The following is a 21197-nucleotide window of genomic DNA, read 5'->3' as shown; positions in this document are numbered from 1 at the left end:
TTCATTCACTCACTCTGCACTTGGTGTGTGTTAGGGGCCCTGTTCCATCCTGAGGACCCTTAGAGAACAAGACCCCAGCATCACCCTCTTGCAGGGCGCTCTGGCTTGAAGGCACACTGGCCAATTTCCGTGGCCTCCGAAGTGCTGCCCCTCCCTCCCTGTGGGATTGCGGGAGGGCGCTGGCTCTTAATCCATTCTCCTGGGGCCAGTTAGGATCTGGGCCCTAGGGGGGTGGGAATGGGGGAAGGAGATTAACCAAAAAGATTAAGTTCCTGGCTGAGTGCTCCAGGGGTCCTTGACTGGGTGGGAGTTTTAACCTGATGTTTTTAGGGCTCCTCCCAACCCAGGATTCCTGAGACATACCCCAGTAGGGTGAGCTGAATGCCCTCAGGAAACTGAAAGTGCTTAAAGGAGCGCTTGAGGAACAAATACCCCAAAGCCCAAAGAGAAGTGGCTTGGGGACGTGTCGGTGTGGCTCTTCTCCAGCTCTGCAATGATCAGTGGGACCAAGGGCCAAGGAGAAGGAGATGCCCAAAGAGAGGGAATAGGATAGCATTCCCAGCAGCTTTATCTCAAAGGACCTGGTTTAGGGGGCAGGGGGTATAAACCTGGTGAAAGGTTTTTTTGTTGGACAGCATTTCAAACAACATATGTCGGATGTCTGCTTCAGGCCTCTGAGGTAACTGAGAACCTAGCTTTTACTGGGTGACACAGGGAGAAACTCGGCATCTTTGAGTCCCTCAAGCAGACACTCATGTCCACTTTATGGTATGTCTGATGCTGCCTTATGTATCTACAACAGGCTGGACTGTGTATGCTGGGAGCACTGGCCCAGTATTTAGTGTGTGGTGGTAGCAAATGACATGATAAAGATCACGATTGCTGTGTTTCATGGTCCTAGCCCTCTGTTTTACTGGAAATGGTTTGAGAGCAGAGAGTAGCCTTTTTTATTCTCGTACCGAAGAATCTGCTAGTCCCTGCAGGAGCTATGCTAAAGGAGCTCCACATATCAGCTTCCCATTTCCCGGTGTTCCTTAGAATTTGGTGGTGTTAGAGTTGGATGCATGAGAGTCAGAAGGGACCTGAGAAATTCCCTCTCCGTCTTGTGTTGCAGGGACCCAAAATAGACACAGAGTTTGAAAAGGAAGCATCTGTATTTTACTCATTGACTGGAAACACAGTTATCATAATATAATTGTGATAGAACAGCCATTCAGTTTTCGTCTTCCTGCTTGGTGTGTCTGGCTTAGTGTTCAGCCAGGTTCATACCTTTGGGGAGAAGAGTGTCTTAGTTGGGGCGGCTATAATGAAGTACCAAGGTCTAAGAAAAATGATTTATTTCTCACAGTTCTGGAAGCTGGCAGTTAAGAGCAGAGTGCCAGCATGGTCATTTCTGGGAGGGCCCCCCTTCCTGTGTACAGACAGCTGCCTTCCTATTGCATCCTCGCATGGTAGAGAGAAAAAAACAAGCTTTCTAGTGTCTTTCTGTAAGGGCACTAATTCCATTTATGAGGGCCCCATCCTCACGAACTCATCACCTCCCAAAGGCCTGAACTCTTAATACCATCACATTGGGAGTTTGGATTTCAACATGAATCTGGGTCGGGGGTCGGGGGGCAGCAAGGGGCAGCCACAAACATTCAGATGGCAGCAGACAGCCTTGTGAATCCTGATTTGGGTTGTCACAGGAGGTGTGAAACCCAGGGTCCAGTTCTACCACCTTCATTTGCAGATGCAAAAGTTGAGGCTCAGAGAGGGGAAGGGGCTTCCCCAGATTAAACATAAAGTAGATGCACAGTGAGAACTGGAAGCCAGGTCTCAGTCTCTCCATCAGTGTGTCTGCCTCCATGGCCTGTGCTCCCTCGCCATGTTAGCGCTACCACGTGGCAGCTGCATCCCATCCAAGGAGGGTGCAACCCTGCGTGGGGCCATGTGGTAAAGCAGCACTTACTGAGTGGGGTCACAGATGGGGCCACATGCTGGAAACGCTGTTGGAGGCGGGAGGAGAAGAAAGAAAGGGGCAGGAGGGTAGGGAGAGGAACTGAGGATACTGAGCCGCAGTCGCCTGCCAAAATTCTTCAGTGCAGCTTGTCTAGCAAAGCCGGTCTCCAGCCGAGTAAATACAGTGGATAGCTGACGGGCCGACAGCAGGCATCAAACAGTCTTAAACTGCCCCAAATCCAGAGCGCTTTTGAAGCAGCAGTATAAAAAGGATGCCTGCGCGGAACAGAGGCCTGAAACTTTTAATAGTTTCTTCCAGGCCTCAGGATGTCCTGATGAGGTATTAGAGGAAGTAATTCAGGAAGAAAAGGACAAATAACCGCCTCCGTCTGGAGGCCGACCCGAGGGCTGGCCAGGGCTGCTCGCGGAAAGGACAAGCGTGGCCCCGCAGTGATCCACGAGGCTCTCGTTAGCCCACCCGCCTGCTGCGGTGCACAGAGCCGCGGGGCTCTGACCCTTGTAAATAACAGACAAGTAAATTTCTTGTTTGCTTCGGGGCAAATGTAAACCACACAGTGCCCGCTGCATGTGGGTGAAATCATTAACTTTTCCTCGCTGTTGGAAGGGTGCTCGGTACAAATTAGAAATCATTGCCTCCAACCTCAAGGCCCTCCCAAGGATCCGCCTAGCTACCCGCAGACCAGGAGGCTGTCAAGACCTCAGGATGTCAGAGAAAAACCTGGGCCTGCCAGAACTGAACTCACCCCGCCTCTCTTTGTTTTTTCTTCTCTCTCTTTTCCTTTAGGGTTTGGCTTTGTCACTTTTGAGAATGAAGATGTTGTGGAGAAAGTCTGTGAGATTCATTTCCATGAAATCAATAATAAAATGGTAAGTGTGTAGGGGTTGCGCTGAAATGGAACGCCCCCTTCCTCTACGTACACACCCCGTCTTGCAGACTGCTCCAGCCCATCATCAGGCTGGAGTGGGCAGGAGTGGGGAGGGGGCTAGATGTTCAGGGTCCAGGCCTGTGAACAGTAGCAGTTGTTTCATACTGAGGTGGACAAACTCTATAAAGGGCCAAGTCATGAATATTTTCAGCTTTGCAGGCCATACAGCTGACTGCAACTACCCAGTTCTGCTGGGTAGCATCCATAGGCAATGCATACATGAAGGAGTGGGGCTGTGTTTCAATAAAGCTTTGTTTATGGACACCAAAATATGAACTTTATATAATTTTCACAGATCACAAAATATTAATTTTTTAACCACTTAAAATGTAAAAACCAGGCCAAGCATGGTGGCTCACACCTATAATCTCTGCACTTTAGAAGGCCAAGGCAGGAAAATCACTTGAGGCCAGGAGTTTGAGACCAGCCTGGGAAACACAGCCAGACCTCATCTCTTAAAAAAAAAAAAAAAAAAAAAAAAAAAATTAGCTGGGTGCAGTGCACCTGTACCCCACCTACTCAGGAGGCTGAGGTGGGAGGATCACCTGACCCCGGGAGGTTGAGGCTGCAGTGAGCCATGATCACACCACTGCACTCCAGCCTGGGCGACAAAGCGAAACCCTGTCTCAAAAAAAAAATAAAAATAAAATGTAAAAACCATTCTTAATTCTTGGACTTTAAAAAACAGGCAGAGGGGCTGGATTTGACCTATGAGTCGTAACTTGCTGACACCTGGCTTAGGATATTCTTTTGCTGTGCAGCATTTGAGGGGTATATCCTAGATAGGAAGTTTACTGCACCAAACTATTTTTCTCTTTGGGTCCTGCTGGAAAATTAACATTCCCTCCCTTGCCATCAATTAATTTCTGCCCTCTTGATCAGCTGTTTCCTTCCCTCTCTTTGGCTCTTTAAAGTTCCTTTTTCTGCCACAGCAGCCTCAAGAGGAAGGGAGGTTGGATTACTGGAAGTTTGGGAAGCCATGTAGGCCTCCCAGATCAGTGGCCACCAGAGGGTGCCATATCATGCATAGCATTTGCACACTCAAAGTCTCAAACTCCTTTCTTCGGATTGAGTAGGGGGGTGAAAATTCCCTTCTTTGTTGGTTCCAGAAAAATAGAAGCTCAGCAGGTGTTTCTGGAACCATCAGCAGGTCCTTAGGAGCAAAAACATTTTGGTTGGCCATGAGAGCCTCCAGCCTCAAGAGAAGAGGGAGGGCAAATTTGTGTTTCAATTGCAGCTGTAACTTTAATATTTTCTTCCTTTTGTCAAAACATTTCTTGCTTCTGAAACATGCATTCAGACATGCATTGTATATTGGTCTGATATGTGTTCACCAACTTTAAATTCAATAATAGAGCTTTTAGTGTGGATAAGATCAAAGCAATCTGCTTAGCATGTGGTGCTACAGGCCTGATTCAATATTTGACTTGCTAATTTTTTCCCAGGGCACTAAAATAATATTGTTCATATTGTTCCTTGCCATCATATGCATCTGAAATGAAAATACTCTTTTTTTGCATACTGTATGTTGGAGGCATCAACTCAGACATTAAAATGGTAGGAGGGAGATAAGTGTGACAGAATAACACAGGTCCCCTCATAGGCTTTCTCTGCTCCCCAAATGTCCATGCAAGTTTACAGTTGGTACTTTTCTCTTGGTAGGTTACTACTTGCTATTTTTATTTTTTTTTTAAATTGAGACGGAGTCTTGCTTTGTTGCCCTGGCTGGAATGCAGTGGCGTGATCTCGGCTCACTGAAACCTCCACCTCCCGGGCTCAAGCAATTCTCCTGCCTCAGCCTCCCAAGTAGCTGGGACTACAGGCGTGTGCCAACACACCCAGCTAATTTTTGTATTTTTAGTAGAGACAGGGTTTCGCCATGTTGGCCAGGCTGATCTCAAACTCCTGACATCAAGTGATCCACCTGCCTCGGCCTCCCAAAGTGCTGGGCTTACAGGCATGAGCCACTGTGCCCGACCAGTACTAGCTATTTTTAAAATGAGAGGGAGAGGACTTAAATGAAACTTGCATCCAGTGCCCAGATGCCTTGTTTATCCTAGCCAGAGCACGCCATTGACAGGCTCCACTAAGGCTGCTGGGCAGTGGGGAATAGAAGAGAGTACTGGCAGATGCCATTCTTGTCCTGCCAAGCCTTAAGGGTTCATCAGGAAAGGCCAGATGTAGACTGGAAAAACATTGCTCCATTTTTCACCTTGAATGCATATGTGTAGCCCTTCCCTGTTGACGGGCTTTGAAACGAACCCGAGACACAGATGGGGAAAGGCTTTATCCTGGGAAACTGAGGCTCAGGGGATAGGTCCCAGGCTACCCAGAGAGTGAAGGAGCATAGGTCTTGAGCTTACTGGTGCCAAAGGAACTGTATAGACAGTTGTTGGAGCTTGGGGGTGGGAGGGTGAATCCCCAGATAACCCGGACAGCAATCAGGAAGTAGAGCTTCTGCCCCAGAAAAAGAACCCATGGGGGCTGGCTTGAAGCCAGAGAGATTTGCAGCCATTTTCCTGTTTCATATTTATCGCCTTCTCTCCCACCCAGGTGGAGGGTGACTATGTCAGGTGCACATAACCGGGTTTTTAGTGTAAGGGTTTGTGTTTGCCTTTGAATCTGGGGCTAGTACTTGTTCTTCAAGAGAATGAGCAAAGATGGGAGTAGACAAGAGGAAGAAGTGGGGGCAGATTGATTCGGATCACAGGCTTTGGAGGTGTTGGTCCACGTTCCCAGCACAGCCCAACTGTTATGAGCTCCAAGGTGGAGAGTTTAGAGGCCCTGGGAGAGGACTTTGGAGAAGAACACTGGGCCTTGCTGAGCTCCAGTAAGACAGGACTGGTAATGATACTGCCTCATTGGGTTGTTAGAGACTGGGTGACATACCATGAGCAAAGGGCTTAGCACAGTGTCTGCAGAGGGTGCAAGCTTGATCCGTGGTAGCTCTTGCCATTATCCTTGCCATCATCCACGAGCTGTCATTGAGAGAGATTTCTCCAGCCAATTCCCCTCTTCTGAAGAAGGGTGGAATTTAAAGGGTGTTGATAGAGAAGCCTGGATCCTGAATTGTTTTGGTTTTTGTGATACTGGTTTCTACTTCTGAGGCCCAAAGAAAAGGAAATGAGTTTAAACTGGGCTATGGACAGAATTCAAATGAGATATCCAGAAAAACTGAAAACTCAGAGACTGCCAAGCAAGAACACGGATGATTGTTAGAATGTGCATAGGAGTGTTTCATAAACAGCACTGTGCTGTGAAACCACAGACCCATCTCCTCAAACCCTCGCAATCTTTCTGGGCATTTGGCAGGAAGTGGCAGATAGCTGCACCCCCTGGTACATACTGGAGCCATGATTTTTTTATATTCACAGATAGGAAAGGTCTTACTGCAGATTAGTCACAGACATAGGACTTGAATCTAGGTCTTCTGAATCAATTTCATGTGCCTGGCACTTAGGAGACCCTGTATAAATAATTGTGGACTAAATAAAGGATTCACTGAAGAACCACATGTCTGTGAGGCACATTATGGTTCCTAAAGCCATCGCCCATCTAATTGGGTTGGGGAGTCTCTTCCTGGGCATTTTTTAAAATGGAGGTCCTTCTCTACCATGCAGAAGGGCCAAGAGCAGGCATGAGTCATTCTACTCACAGGGAACCAGGATAGCTGTCTTTGGGAAGTGGGGGTCACAGGAACCCTTCCCTTCATTCCCCATGTAGGCCCTGCCTTAAGGAGGTTATCTCCAGGCAGGAGGATGCCCAGAAAGACCCCACATGACACCCTTTCACACATAAAGATCCCACTAATAGCTGACATTGGGTGGTACGAACTACATATTCTACTAAACACTTTATGCATCATGCATCTTATTTCATTTGATTTTCACTTACTCTTTAATCATTATCCCTATTTACAGATTGGCAAGGCGAGGCAGAGAGAGGTTAAGCAGTTTGCCCAAGGTCACATGGTCAGCAAATGGCAGCCCCAGAATTCAAGCCCAGAAAGCTGTACTCCAGAGCTCACATCTGTACCCATCAGACTGTGTGTGCTCTTCAGGCCGAAAGGGACTTTCAGGGTTATGTAGCTGGGCTGCAGGCCCTCCGCCACTGACCGCCCTTTCCCAGTCAGCTATGTCGTGGCCCATGCGGTTCCATGTTCTCCTAGGAGAAGAGCAGAGGAGACAGGCCAGATTCCCAGCTAGGGAGAAGGACCACGCTTGGGTTTTACAGGTCCCAGATCTCCATGCCTCTTCCTCCGCTGCCACAGACACAGATAAGTGACAAGCATGGGACAGAAGCTGACTGCCACCCAAGCTCAGGGCCAAACCCACAAGCTCTCCAAGCCAGAGCAAAATGCAAATGTGGCTCTTTATCAATAAACACACACAAATGCATGCACAGAGCCGCCTCGTGACCCACCAGAGAGGGGATCCTCCCTGGCTACTCTGTGTGCCCCAGTGCGGGTGCAGCTAATAATGCCTCCTGTGGCGTCCCCCTGATTGAAGCAGCCCCTGAGCAGCAGGGACACTTGCTTGATGAGTCGCCAGAGCCCAGCCTTCAAGCGGCCTCCTGACGAGCCGGGCAGCAGCAGGAAGGGAGGTGAGAATTGACAAGAGCCACCTCCAGGCATCCGCAGAGGCCTAGTACAGCCTAGAGCTTGAAATGATGTTGGGGAGCTATCACCACCCTCGTTGGGTGAGAGTGTGGGTACAGCCTGAAAGGTGCCTGGGACGAGGGCATCTCGGGTAGAGCTTTTCCTCACGCCTGATTCAACAGAAAGGAATCAGTGCTTATAGGCACTGGGACCGTGCTTTACGTGCGTGCTGTCTCCCTTTGTCCTCACAACATCCTGAGCAGGGGTCCTCATCTCATTTTACAGAGGGGTTCACTAGAGCTCAGCAGCAGTGGATCTTCCTTGGTGGGACAGTTCTAAGGGGCAGAGCTGGGATTTGAACCTGTGTCATTCTGGTTCCAAACCCTCTGTTCTTCTCATTATACCTTGCTGCCCATTTAGGCAAACCTAGTATTTGAAAAATATGGATTTATATGATGGGTGAATATCAAGAAGAGTTTTTATTTGCTTCATGCAATACTACTGCAGGATTACTTTAAATCAACTTTGTCCAACCCATGACCCACAGGCCATATGCGGCCCAGGTTGGCTTTGAATGCAGCCCAATGCAAATTCATAAACTTTCTTAGAACATTATGAGATTTTTTTTTTATTTTTCTTTTTTTTAAAGCTCATCAGCTATATTTAGTATTAGTGTATTTTATGTGTGGCTGAAGACAATTCTTCCAATGTGGCCCAAGGAAGCCAAAAGATTGGACACTCCTGTTTTCTGTTTTTTGTTTTTTGTTTTATTTGGTTTTTTTTGGAGACAGGGTCTCATTCTGTCACCCAGGCTGGAGCGCAGTGGCATGATCTCGGCTTACCACAACCTCTGCCTCCCAGGTTTGAGTGATTCTCGTGCCTCAGCCTCCCGAGTAGCTGGGATTATAGGCATGCGCCACCACGCCCAGCTAATTTTTTGTGTGTTTTTAGTAGAGAGAGGGTTTCACCATGTTGGCCACATGGTCTAGAACTCCTGGCCTCAAGTGATCCCCTTGCCTCTGCCTCCAAAAGTGCTGGGATTACAGGCATCAGCCACTACACCTGGCTACATCCCTGCTTTAAATAGTCCTTTTTCTTACTCCTTTAAGGTGATAGGATTTACAGAAATTTGCTAAGTAACTCATGGATACAGTTACTTTGGTTGTCCCTTGTCTTGGAATGAGAGGTCTGGATGCTGGTAATCAAAGTGTGGTCCATGTACCAGCAGCCTTGGCAGCCCCTAGGAGCTGGTTAGGAATGCAGAGTCCCAGGACCCACCCTAGACCTACAGAGTCAGAATCTGCATGCTGACAAATCCCCAGTGATTGGTGTGCACATTAAAGTCTGAGAAGCACCAGGCAAGGGCCACTGCTAATGACAGATAATGTGGGAGTTGTGGGTCATAAATTGCCCAGCCATCATCAGAAGGAAGGGACTTGGGAATGAAGGGAGCATGGAGCCAGGCCAAATGGGGCCAAGCCAGGCCTGGCACCTGGACCTCCAGGCCAGTCTGGTGCTCTTGGCACCACTCCATACTCCCTCTATGGTCAGAGACCAGATTTCTGAAGATCTCCCGGAGGAAGCTCTCAGTACCAGGGACTGCTCCCGCCCCTCACCATGCCCTACCCCTCTGGGTGCAGGCCTTGGAGCATTGCTTGCAGAAGACATGTGAGGCATGCATCTGTTGGGGTAAAGGGCTCGATTCTCCTGAGTGAGGTGCACGTGTCCTTGTCCCCAAGTCGGGACCTGCTGGGTCACTTAGAGGCACCAAAAGAGCCTTGGAACCTGAGCCTGAATCCCAGGTCCACCGCTGGTGATTCTGTAACCACAGGCGAGTGCCCTACCTGTCTGCACCAGTTTGCTCCTGTGGGAAATCAGAAGGTTGAGGATGGCTGCCTTTTGCAGCTGATATAAAGCCCTGATTTGATACCTGGAGGTCTCGGCCTGTTCTGTTGTAGGGTATGTAATTGGGTAGCCTTAAAGGAATCAGCCCTTGATAACTTCAAGTTTCCCCCATTGGGCCTAAGCCAGGGGCCAGCAAATTTTCTATAAAGGGCCAGAGAGTCTCTGTCACATCTACTCAGCCCTGCCATTGTAGCACAAACACAGTCCAGGCAATATATAAATGAAGGGACATGACTGTGTTCAAATAAAGCTTATTTACAAAAACTCATGGCAGCTGGGTTTGGCCTGCTGGCCACAGTTTGTTGACTCCTGGGTTAAACTAATCTAGCTCAGAGCAGGCCCAGTCAGGGTGCTCCTTGTCTACAGGGGTCCAGTGAAAAGCATTTAGCCAAATGGTCAGCCAGTTTCACTATTGAGCACACATTATTAGGGGCAGAGTAGAAAGGGGGTGCCCCAAACAGGCACAGAGTTTGGGAATAGCAGCCTGTGGAAAGTATCAGTGCCTTCATTCTTTGGGGGAGCCCCCAGGTGGGGAGTGACACAATGGTCAGAACAGGGTGCTGTCAACCAGGGAGACCTTCCTGATAGAGGGTGCCTCAAGTCCTCAGTGCTGAACCCACTTCCACTTCCCAGCTTTGTGGCCTTGGGCAAGTTACTTACGTGTTTTGGCTCTGTGGTCCCCCTTTCTGTAAAACAGGTTGTGGTAGTGCCTACCTCGGAGAGTGCTGTGACTTAAGACTTGTAAGGGGTTTGGAACAGAGCCAGGCCACGGCACGCTCTCTATCAGAGTGATAGATTTTTTCCACTGTCATCATATTGTCATCATTCTTAGAATTATTTTACTGAGCAAATAGAGTTAGCAGGTAAGGAGGTCCTCAGCAGATTATAAGTCAGTAAAATGCAAGTGTGCAGGACCTGGGCAGGACTGGGTCCCGAGTCTATGGGGCAGGGATGGAGAGTATGAGGTGGGCACTCTCAGTGCCTCTGGGGATGGTCCTAGGAGAGGAGTTGGTGCACCTCCCAAAGCAGGAGGAGCCAAGAGATGTGATTGTCTAGGTCCCGGAAAAGCTGAGTCCCACTCTTCACCTGACTCATTTTTTAAGAAGGTTCCAGAAAAATCCACTTCTAAGAGCAAAGCCTACTGAGATCTTAGGCCTGCTACCCTTCAGCCCAGGGCATACCTGGGGGATTGACTCGGAACAGGTGATTCTGGGGAAGGAAGGGCAGAAGGATAAGAAGGGAGGAGAGTCCTGAGCTATCCTCTTGGACTCAGGGCTGCGGTGCTGTGACCAGCCCATCCATGGAGGCCAGCCCCAGGCTAGGGTCGGCTTCTGGGCCCTGCCACCTGGCAAGGTGCCCAATGATTGGGCTCACCCCCACTCCTTCCAGCTGCTCCTCCTCAGCCCTGAAGACAGCTCAGTCGGGAACCAGCCCAAAAGTGGTGGGTGTATTTGTGTGTGGGGAGGGGGGCGGGTAATGTGGGTGGAATTAACTAGGCTTCTGTATTCACGATCCTATTTGTAGCATCATTCTCACTCGTAAGCTAATTTTAGCCATCCATTCTGCTTCTGTTGCCATTTATAAAATGAGAATGTCAAATGCAATATTAAACAAGCAGGATGAAGGCAAAAAAGGAAATGCCAAAGAGGCATTTAATAAATGAATCTGGTGTTTACGTGGGAGAGGGAGAGATCCTGCCCCCGACGCATCACACACGCGAGCGCGTGCACATGCTGTTTGTGTACAGGCTGTGTTAACGAGAGCAGAGTGATTAGCGTGTTGGGGGAGGCCGGGTGGTTCGGTGGTAAATGTTTGTTGCTCTTTAGGCAGAAGTAATTTGGCCTGCAGGGAGTGGCCTCCCAGTTGCCTGAGTGGTTCGCTTGCCCTTCATCTGTCCTCTGGCGATGTCAGTGTAGGCAGGGCCAGGGAGGGCAGGGGTCTGTCTCCTCAGTGTCTCAGCACCCAGTACCTCTGGGCTTTTCTGAATGTGCTGCCACCAGCATCCCCCTACTCCACCCGCAGGGCGCAGGATCATGAGAGGGGAACATGGAGACCACTAGGAGGGGCTGCTCCCCCTTCTCTTCCGCCTCTTCCCCACGCAGAAGGCAGGGCATGAACAGTCTGCGCCCGTGTGCAGCTGCAGAGACCAAGCCCAGAGTAGCGTGTCTCTTGCCTGCATTTTTGCCAATTTCTCTTCTAGTTTCACTCTAGTTTCCCCAGGGCCTGGGAGTTCTGTCCCTGGTTCTTCCTTTGCCCTCTTCGTTCAGCTGCTCTGCCGAGAAAAGAAGGCTCAAGCCATACCTTTTATTTTCTCCCTCTTTTAAATAAATGAAGTTAGGCCCCATGCAGGGCCTCTGGCCCAGCTCACCATGCACTGGGGTAAGCACTCCTCCAGCCTTGTGGCGGAACCTGAGCACCTGCTGGAGGCTGAGGTTTCTTTCCACTTTGAAATGCCCTTGCAGGTTCCCAGAAATGAAAAGGAGGACAGCTGTTGCTGTCACCATCAGCTTTTTCCCCAAATAGTGCGGCCTGGGAAGCTCTTTGCACATCCTGCTGATGAAAGCAGGGAGATGGGACCTACCTGGCTGACAGTGTGTGGGGAGGGTTAGGGAGAAAGGCAACGACTGTGGGCTAAGAATCTGCTGTGCTGGGGAGGCTGCTGCTCTCTCTCTTCCTCTTCACTCCCCATTCTGGGATTTCAGTGAACACAGATGTGATCTGACTTCATCACCTTCAAAGGCACTCACCTAGGCTCCATGTGGAGAGGGCAAGGTGTGACTCAACCAACTTTATCCAGTGCAGGCACTTTATAGGATTAGCTCTGAGAGCCCTGCGGGGTAGGCACAGCTGTCACTGTTTTAGAGATGAGAAAATTGAGGTGCAAAGAAGTTAGTCAGCTGGTCTCAGCTCAGAGAGCTGGCAAGTGGAACAGAGATTTAAAGCCAGGAGCCTTAGCCCTAGGCTAGACTGCCGTATAACAGACTAGGCACCCACTCTCAGATCTGGGCAGGGCGGAGGCTGCAGTTATTGGGGTACATCTCAGGTGATATTGGAGACCAGCTCCTCTCTACCCATTGCCCAGATTCTGAGGACCTCTGAGGGAAGAGCCACATCTCAGCCACATTCATTTCTGTGTCCACACCCAGCCCCTGCTTGGTAAATAGTAGATGCTGAATGTTTATTTTTGGTTTATGACCTATTTTACTTTGCCATCACTGATTGTAGTAAAACACTGAGCAGAGGAAACAGTGGATGAAATTAATTCTGGAAGTGGTGAGGAGATCAGTTGTGGAAGCTAGCATCGGGAAAGGCTTTGTGAACTAGACCCAGATAGGCCTTGAGGGTTGGGTGGAGAGTGTGGGGAAGGGCTGTGTGAGGTGGGGTGGGTGGGGGGGTGGCTGGCAGCCAGAGACCCAGAGGAGGGAGCAGGGGTTTTGAAGCTGGGGGTCTATGATTGAATTCTGACTGTGCTTTGTGACCTTGGGCAAGTCATTCCTCAGAACCTCTGTGTCCTTTTCTGCTGTAGCTATGAGGCGGGTAAGGCCATCGCACAGAGGAAATGAGGCTCCATGCAATGAGGGAGTTGACAACCTTGGACATTCTTTGAGGACTTCTTCATGCCAGGCACTGTGCTTTATATCCATTATGTGTATATGTTATGTAATATATGAAAATTACTAGGATGTTGTGGCTGTGCCTAGTTATGGATAGCACTCAATAAACAGTGCGTGCCTTCCTCCCCAGAGTAACCCTCCTGAGTCAAGATTATAAATCTAATAGGTCTCTCAATGCCTTTTGCAAACAGGTCTGGGCCATTTATAACATGCATGTGTCCTGGAAGGTAGACAGTCCTGCTGCCTGCCTTTCCCTATGGAAGCTGGCAGCTCCATTTCCATTTGCACAGTAACCCCTTCCTCTGTAGACTGCACGGGCAGGTCCCACATCCATGAGGACCTTTTTTGCGGTAGAACAAGAAAAGTTATCATTTACAAGTAGGTCCGCTGGTGCTTGGCCACACACTGGTCCCTGTCCACGAGGACAGTGCCTGATTATGATGTCTGCGAAGGGAGGAGGGAGGGTCTCTTCTGCTCACTTTCCAGTATCCACAGTGACCAGCTGGGAAGCCTCTCTGTGTTAGGCCGTTCTCGCATTGCTATAAAGAAATACCTGAGACTGGGTAATTTATTTAAAAAAGAAGTTTAGTTGGCTTACAGTTCAGCAGGTTGTACAGGCATGGCACCAACATCGCTAGGCTTCTGGGGTGGGGGCCTCAGGGAGCTTTTACTCATGGAGGAGGGCAAAGTAGGAGCAGGCACGTCGCATGGTGAAAGCAGGTGCAAGCAAGAGAGAGAGTGCAGGGAGGTGCCACACATTTTTAAGCAACTCCAAGTAAGAGCTCACTCATCACCAAGCAGGTGGCCCAAACCATTCACAAGGGATCCACCCCCATGATCCAGATGCTTCCCACCAGGCCCAACCTCCAACACTTGGGAGTACATTTCAACATGAGATTTGGGCGGAGACAAATATCCAAACTATATGACTACCTGAGTTTGCAAAGGGCAGAAGGGCTTGTACCAGTGAGGGAAAAGGACTGCAGAGTGGTTAGGGACCCTTCCCCTGCCAGATTGAAGGACCAGGGCTTCCCAGCACAGCTGCCATGATTTACAGGGGTGCAACTGCTGCCTCACCAACCCCCAAGCCCCTTAATGGCTTCTTAAGTCCTTGCCCTCACCTGGCCACATACTCAGGCTCATCAGGAATCCATCTTGCCTCTGGCCCTGGGCAAGAAGAGCAACTGGATGGAATTGAAACCCTGGAGCAGATGTTAGAACTGAGTAGAGGTGACCTGGCTCTCTGAAGGTCATGCAGGAGTGATGGTGACACGCCCATCTCAAGTGGGAGCTGCACATGGAGGGGAGCCGAGGTTCCTGCGTTTCCCTCCCCGGGCCACTCCACCTCCCCTAGGTGGGTTCCACCCCCTCTCCTTGTTACATCATAGCCTCTTTCTCCAACTTATTCAACAGCTCTCTCTCTGCAGTGCCAGCTTCCTGGGTGTAAGGCCTGAGCTGTTGCTCGGCCCTGCCCTCAGAGGCCCCCACGCTGGTCTAATGCTCTGCTCTTTGTTGCCATCTTGCAAATCCTAGTCATTGTTGGACAAAGGACCCCTCATAGTCTTTTTGCCTTAGGCCCTGTTCGTTCTGCTGTGAGGCTGACTCAGGTCCAGGTGCCGTGCAGGTACACAGTAGGAGAGTTGAACTCTGATCAAGGGCTTGTTTTGTGTTTATCTTCCTTGCTTTGCAAGTTCCTTGAGGGTGGGTCTCCCTGAATATTGATTATAAACCTTCAAGAGCCTTACAAAATGTCCTGCTTTTTGTGGGATCTCCAGAAAGGCTTGTGATTGGCAAAGGCGGCAAGAGAGCAGCGACCAGGAAGAAGAAAGGCTGTGGCCACTGGATGGCAAAGGAGGGCTGTGCGGGGAGGTGTGTGTGACATGTGGCCTCTGGAGGCCAAGCTCACCCCTTCCTGCCTCAGTAGCAAGATGTGTGTAGCTGTCAGGCTCTAGGCAAGACATTTTACACTTGAGTAGCATCTCCCCTCCTCTTCACCATCTCCCTGGGCAGGGCTCAGGGCCTAATGGCCAGAGGAGAGGATCTTCAAAGAAACAATGTTGGCCTCAAACCCACCAGAACCTGGCTGGGGAAGAGGTCAAGCTGATCAGGGGCAAGACCAGGTCAGGCCTCTTATGTCTGTTAGGAAATGCCACAGAAGGACAGGTACCCACCCTAGAAGCTGCAGGACCTCCTCTCCTCCTGAGCCCTTTCCTCCCTCTGCTCCCCTCCCCTTTCTGTTAGCCAGACAGTCAGACGGTCAAGGTTGATACCTGAGCACTGGGGAATTTTATCCATTGAAATAGGCCTCTCCCGCTGGAGGACTAAACTGTCTCAGACACGACCTGTTTGGAGTGAGAAATGAAACTGCAAACACTGGCCTCTTCAGGCCAAACAGGCTTTCCTTGTCCTGGACGGTACATCAAGGCCACAGGTCCAGGGCTTGGATTTCCCTCTGGGCCCCAAGGCCGCGTGCTGACTGGGTTCTTTTGTACAGAGACCAGGGAAAAACAAAAGCCCTTTACTTCCCAAAGCTTGGCATATTCCTCAGACTGCCAGCCACCGTCCCCAAAGATGCCAGGGCAGTGAGCTTACCTTTGCAAGGGCTTCGGATCCATTGGGGAGGAGTGGCCACTCATACTAGCTACAGGGAAGCTGTTCTTGGAGAAGCTCCAGCACCTCCTCTGAAAGCCAGTGCTAAGCATTCCCCGCTAGGGAGAGGGTGTAACACGGGGCCACAGCACCCACTCTCCTGGCTTGGGCTGGGGCTATAGGCAGATCGGGATTAACATCCCAGCCCTGCACACAGGTACTGGGTCTGGACCACAGGTTAGATATCTGAGTCTGAGCCTCAGTTTCCTGCTCTGTGGGATGGATATATAGCTATAAAGGTCATTATCGGGTCCACTGACAAAACAAGCATATGGAAGGTAAAGTATTAATGTTAAACATACTGAGACCGATAACTGTGCTATGATTACGTAAGAAAATGCCCTCATGTTTAGGAAATGCGTACCAACTTACTCTCAAATGGAAAAAAAATTCCTAGCCAGGTGCAGTGGCTCACGCCTGTAATCCCAGCACTTTGGGAGGCGGAGGCGGGCAGATCACGAGGTCAGGAGTTCGAGACCAGCCTGGCCAATATGGTGAAACCCCCATCTCTACTAAAAATACAAAAATTAGCAGGGCGTGGTGGCGTGCACCTATAGTCTCAGTGGTGTGAGACTGAGGCAGGAGAATCGCTTGAACCCGGGAGGCAGAGGTTGCAGTGAGCTGAGGTCACGCCACTGCACTCCAGCCTGAGCGACACAGCAAGACTCCATCTAAAAAAAAAAAAAAATTCTACATATAGATATAGAGGGCTCAGGAGTGTGTGCAAATGATAAGGCAAAAGTAGCAAAATGTTAGCAGTAGGTGAATTCTGGTAAAGGATACTCTCCTTGCAACTTTTCTGTAAATTTGAAATGATTCCTGAGTAAGGAGTTAGAAACTGCAAACCTCCTTGCTGAGTTGCTGTGGATGCTGATGGGAGGAGGCACCCAACCCAGTGGGCAGCAAGGACAAGAGTGTTAGTGACCACAGGGGCCACACTCCCATCAGGCCTTCGTTTTGTTCTCTAAAGGAACATGTTGCTGCCCTAGGCGTCCAGGGGCTAGGTCATTATTCTGAACCCATTACCACGGGGACTATGAGGAAGCCACACCCTCTCTTCTAAGGCCAGTTTGTCGAACAAAGCAGCATATTGGGAGAAGAAAATTTCAAAACAAATCCCATCAATTTTGTTGGGGTGGGGGGTGTTGGCACATCCCTGGTATTGGTAGTGTTTTGTGGCATTGCCAGCTGTGCACCTTGAAGACAGAGACCTGGTCTTTCTGGTGTGAGCATTTGGTCATCAGTGGCCTCTGAGGCTTCTTACAGGTGCTCAGTCAGATGGAACATCTCACTGCATTTCTTGCCCCTTGAATAGACTGCTCTGGTCAGTTGCTATTTGAAACAGTAGCAGCAGCAGCCATTGTGAGAAGCCGTTGGTGCAGGAGACTCAAGGACTGAGACTGGGAGGGGGGCCTTCCTCAAGGGGAAGTCTTAGGAGGTGGGGCCAAAATACCCGCAGCAAGAGGCCTGGTCCCCATGAGCACCACGTTTGTTTTGTTTTAGAGGACCATAGGGAGCCAGGCAGGCCTGTGTGGGGCTGCAGTGGGAAGGGAGCCCCCGTGCCCTGCCCTCTGCCCTGTGGTGAGAGCAGCCCTAGGTGCCCACTGCTCCAAGGACCCAGCCAGCCAAGAGCCAGAGTGTGAGGAGTCCCTCCTGCTGCCCTGTCAGCTCACTGCCCTTCACCGACCTCATGTGGTTGTTGGTCTCCAAAAATTATCCCTAGAGCCCCCTCCCACACGGACTCTAGGCTGGCCCAGTGTCACCAGTAGAATGTGTTGGAGGGAACACTGTGAGTCCCAAGGCTAGGTTAGAAGAAGCCTTGCAGCCTCTGCCTGAGTCTGTTGGAATGCTTGTGCTTGGGACACTTCCTCTTGGGACTTAGCCGCCATATTGTGACAAGACCAGGCACCATGGAGAAACCGTGGTGGACGCCCCGTCAGCAGGCCCAGCCAAACCAGTGTGGCTGCCCTCCATGTGAGCGAGGAGCCATCTTGGGCCTCCAGCCTCGTTGAGGCCTCCTCTGGCTTCAGCCCCAGTCACCACCTGACCACAGTGCCGTGAGACCACCAGCAAGAGCCCAGCTGAGCTCGTCACCCCACAGAACCCTGAGGAAGGATGATTAAATTGTTGCTCAAAGCCATTAAGTTTGGGGGCAGTTTGTTGCTCAGCAGTAGATACCTGGAACAGAGCGTGTGACGAGATAGCCTGAGTACATGACTAGAACCGAAAAGATAGACCACTTTTTACCCTTTTTGGGTTCTGACTGTAACCCGGGTTGTTCATGCCAAGCTCTCTGGCTTATGCAGCGCCTGGGGGAGGACAGCAGGGGAAGGTGACCCGATGTGGGCTAACTCAAGAGGCTCGAGAGGCTAACAAGTGCAGAAGCAGCGAGGGGCAGGTTGATATGTGAGTACTTGCATTCATCTTAGAACAAGACAGTCAGAGCCTCTTCTTTTTCAATACAATTGAGAGCTCTCAGAGAGGTAAAGGCTTTCCTTATTTATCTTTGGGTCCCCAAAGCCCAGCACTTGCCTGGCGTGTTGAGTTCCTCCGCATCCGAGTCATTGAATTAAGTGGCTGAGTCTCGGGGGTGGAGGGGACTGGACAGGCTTCCTGGTCCTGAGAAGTCTTTCAAGAGGCCTTCAGGGCAGGCAGGCCAGGTTCCCTGCTGTTAACTGTTACCTGCTGCCTTCCCCTGTCATTCAGATGCCCAGGACAGGCCGGGGTCCCCTGGAGAGTGTATGTGCCATGGCCCCTGGCCTTGGGAACACTCAGCGTTGACCCAGCAGGTGGTTGACACTCAGACAGTCATTGCTGCCCAAACTACCAGCAGCAAAGACAGAGCAGAATTAAACAGAGCTGTCAGCCCTGTTCAGTGAGACGAAGAGTAGGTGGGTTTGTTTAAAACACTCCCATTACAGTCAGTTAACCTTTATGTTCCCTAAATGAAAATTATATAAACCTGAGATTTCCGTTGATCAGGTTGCCTAGGAACAGGCAGCAGGTTTTCATAAGACAATGCAGTAGATTGTCACCGATAGGGCTATTAGGAAGTGAGCTGGTTAGCGGTATTATTCCCCTTGCTGGTGTTGGCTTTGGGTAATTATCTGTCTGCCTGTGCAAGACACGCCCATCTTCCTAGGCTTGGGGCGGGTTCATGCAAATGAGATTTCTCAGCCTGCTCCTCTGAAGTCCTGAAGCCAGTTTTCACCCTGGGCTTAGGAGAGAAACCTAAAAGAGCCAATTTGGATGAGTCTGTTGTTTTCAATCACCTTTTCCCCCTACCTGCAATGACAATATTCTAATAGCCCTATCAGTGACAGTCTATTGCATTATCTTACAAAAACCTGCTCCCTGTTGCTTAGCAGAAAGCTTAGAAAATAACTAGCAAAATGCCCGATTAAAAATTTAAGAACAGAGTGATTCTAAGACAACTTTAGTATGTGTTTTCAGTATTTTTCCCTATATGATATATGCACTTGTTTATTTTTCAGAAAGTCGGTGACATTTGCTGTTTTCCCACTTGCAGTTAAAGTAACCCATCATCCTGGTTTGCCTGGGACTGAGGGGTTTCCCAGTACCTGTGCATAATTATTATCAACACACTTTTTCATAGCTGCATAGCATTCAATCAGTGTGGATAAACCAAACTCAGCTAATTCCCTGTTCTTCTATATTCCAGGTATTTCCTTTTATTAAAAAAAAAATTCTAATTCCGGTAGGGCAAATTCCTAGAGGTAAGATTACTAGGTGTATGTATAAATTTATGGCTTTTGATGTAGTGTCAGGTTGCCCTCCAGAAAAATGCGTACCAGTTTCCACCCCTCCACACGTACCCTCAGAAACCCTTACATCAAACAATGCTTTCATCACTGTCAATCTGCGGGCAAAAAATATGCTTCATCTTGGGGAATGTGTTCTTTATTAGCCGTCTGTGAATTGTCTACTCATGTCTTTTACCCATGTCTCTTTTGGGATGCTCATCTCTTTTAATCTATAGAACTCTTTGTATTAAGCATATTAGTCATGAATGTTGAACCATTTTGTCCACTTTTTAAGGCATTTGTGGTTATTCTTGAAAGAGCAGGAGTTAATACCTGTTGTCTGGTGTCTTTGAAGAAAGGGGACTTATATCTTGGGTAATTATAGCATCCCCCTAACCTTGAGCACTAAAATGTTTTTTGATTGAAGTATTTGGGATGAGAGTATATCCAAAATGGATAACCAATAGAGGTCCCTTTTTTCTTTTCTTTTTTTTTTTTTTTGAGATAGAATCTCACTCTGTCACCCAGGCTGGGGTACAGTGGTGCGATCTCAGCTCACTACAACCTCCACCTCCCGGGTTCAAGCGATTCTTCTGCCTCAGCCTCCCAAGTAGCTGGGATTACGGGAGCGTGCCACTACGCCCGGCTAATTTTTTGTATTTTTAGTAGAGACGGGGTTTTGCCACGATAGCCAGGCTGGTCTCGAACTCTTGGGCTCAAGCAATCTGCCTGCCTTAGCCTCCCAAAGTGTTGGGATTACAGGTGTGAGCCACTGCGTCTGGCCTAGAGATCTCTATTTAAACAATGTATATTGCACACAGTTTAACTTTTTCTTGCTATCTCAGGCACACCTGTGAACAATAGTAATTTTCTGTGTTAGAGTGATACCTCAGCAGCTGTTGAACTATGTAGAGCTTTTGCTCCTATACCATATGGCCCAGACTGCTCTTTAAATAAGATACCTGATTCTTGTCTTTTCTCCGTCACTATCAGGTGGTCATGCTGTTTCTTTTGGCTATTAAAAGCATCCGTGCCTTACCCTGCAACACCCCATCTTCATCAGCAGTGGGATTGATTACTGGCTAACAATGCTTGTTAAATTTCTCTGTAAACAAAAAGCAAATAAGTGCTAATAAGCACAAGTCTAAGGCGCTCTGGTAAAACAGTGAAGGAGCTTCCGAGGGCCACAGTTGTCTTATTCCCTGAGGTTTGTATTTCGCATAGTTAAGGTTATTAAATAAGTGACCTCTGGGTGTACGAGCAGATTAGCATGAAGAAATTTTAGAGTCAGAAGGGAAACAGAAAGGGGAGATTAGCAACCACTTGAAAATGTAGCTGCAAATGAGAAAGTAGTAATCCAGATGAACAGAATCAGTATTTAATCTTATTACTTCCCTCAGGAGTGTGGTGGTGGTGTTGGTTTTGTGGAAATGTGGCACTGCTGACCTAGAAATTCTAAAGATCTGGTTTGTAGGCCTGAACCTGTTGGGGAGGGCTTTCAGCATGTTGCACAAGAATTTTTTTTTTTTTTTTTTTTTAAAGACAGGTTCTCGCTGTGTCACCCAGGCTGGAGTGCAGTGGCGTGATCATGGCTTACTGCAGCCTTGACCTCCCAGACTCAGGTGATCCCCCTACCTTAGCCTCCCAGGTAGCTGGGACTACAGGTGTGTGCCACCACACCTGCCTAGTTTTTTGTATTTTTTTAGTGCAGACAGGGTTTCACCATGTTGCCCAGGCTGATCTCAAACTCCTGGGCCCAAGCTGATTCACCTGCCTCCAC

General features: G+C 49.3%; 1 protein-coding gene across 6 annotated transcripts in view; it reads left to right on the top strand.

The window, feature by feature from the left end:
- MSI2 (musashi RNA binding protein 2) overlaps positions 1-21197 on the top strand; it is a 429353-nt gene that overhangs the window by 339043 nt on the left and 69113 nt on the right. For all 6 annotated transcript variants that reach the window (XM_054460173.2, XM_054460172.2, XM_054460175.2 and 3 more), the window contains exon 8: positions 2747-2829. In XM_054460173.2, coding sequence (XP_054316148.1) covers positions 2747-2829 — 83 coding nt within the window. The remainder of the gene's footprint in view (positions 1-2746; positions 2830-21197) is intronic.

The sequence above is a fragment of the Pongo pygmaeus genome, chromosome 19 (assembly GCF_028885625.2).
Source record: "Pongo pygmaeus isolate AG05252 chromosome 19, NHGRI_mPonPyg2-v2.0_pri, whole genome shotgun sequence".
NCBI lineage: Eukaryota > Metazoa > Chordata > Mammalia > Primates > Hominidae > Pongo > Pongo pygmaeus.
Note: the sequence above shows the minus strand (reverse complement) of the source record. Positions and strands in the feature narration are given on the sequence as shown.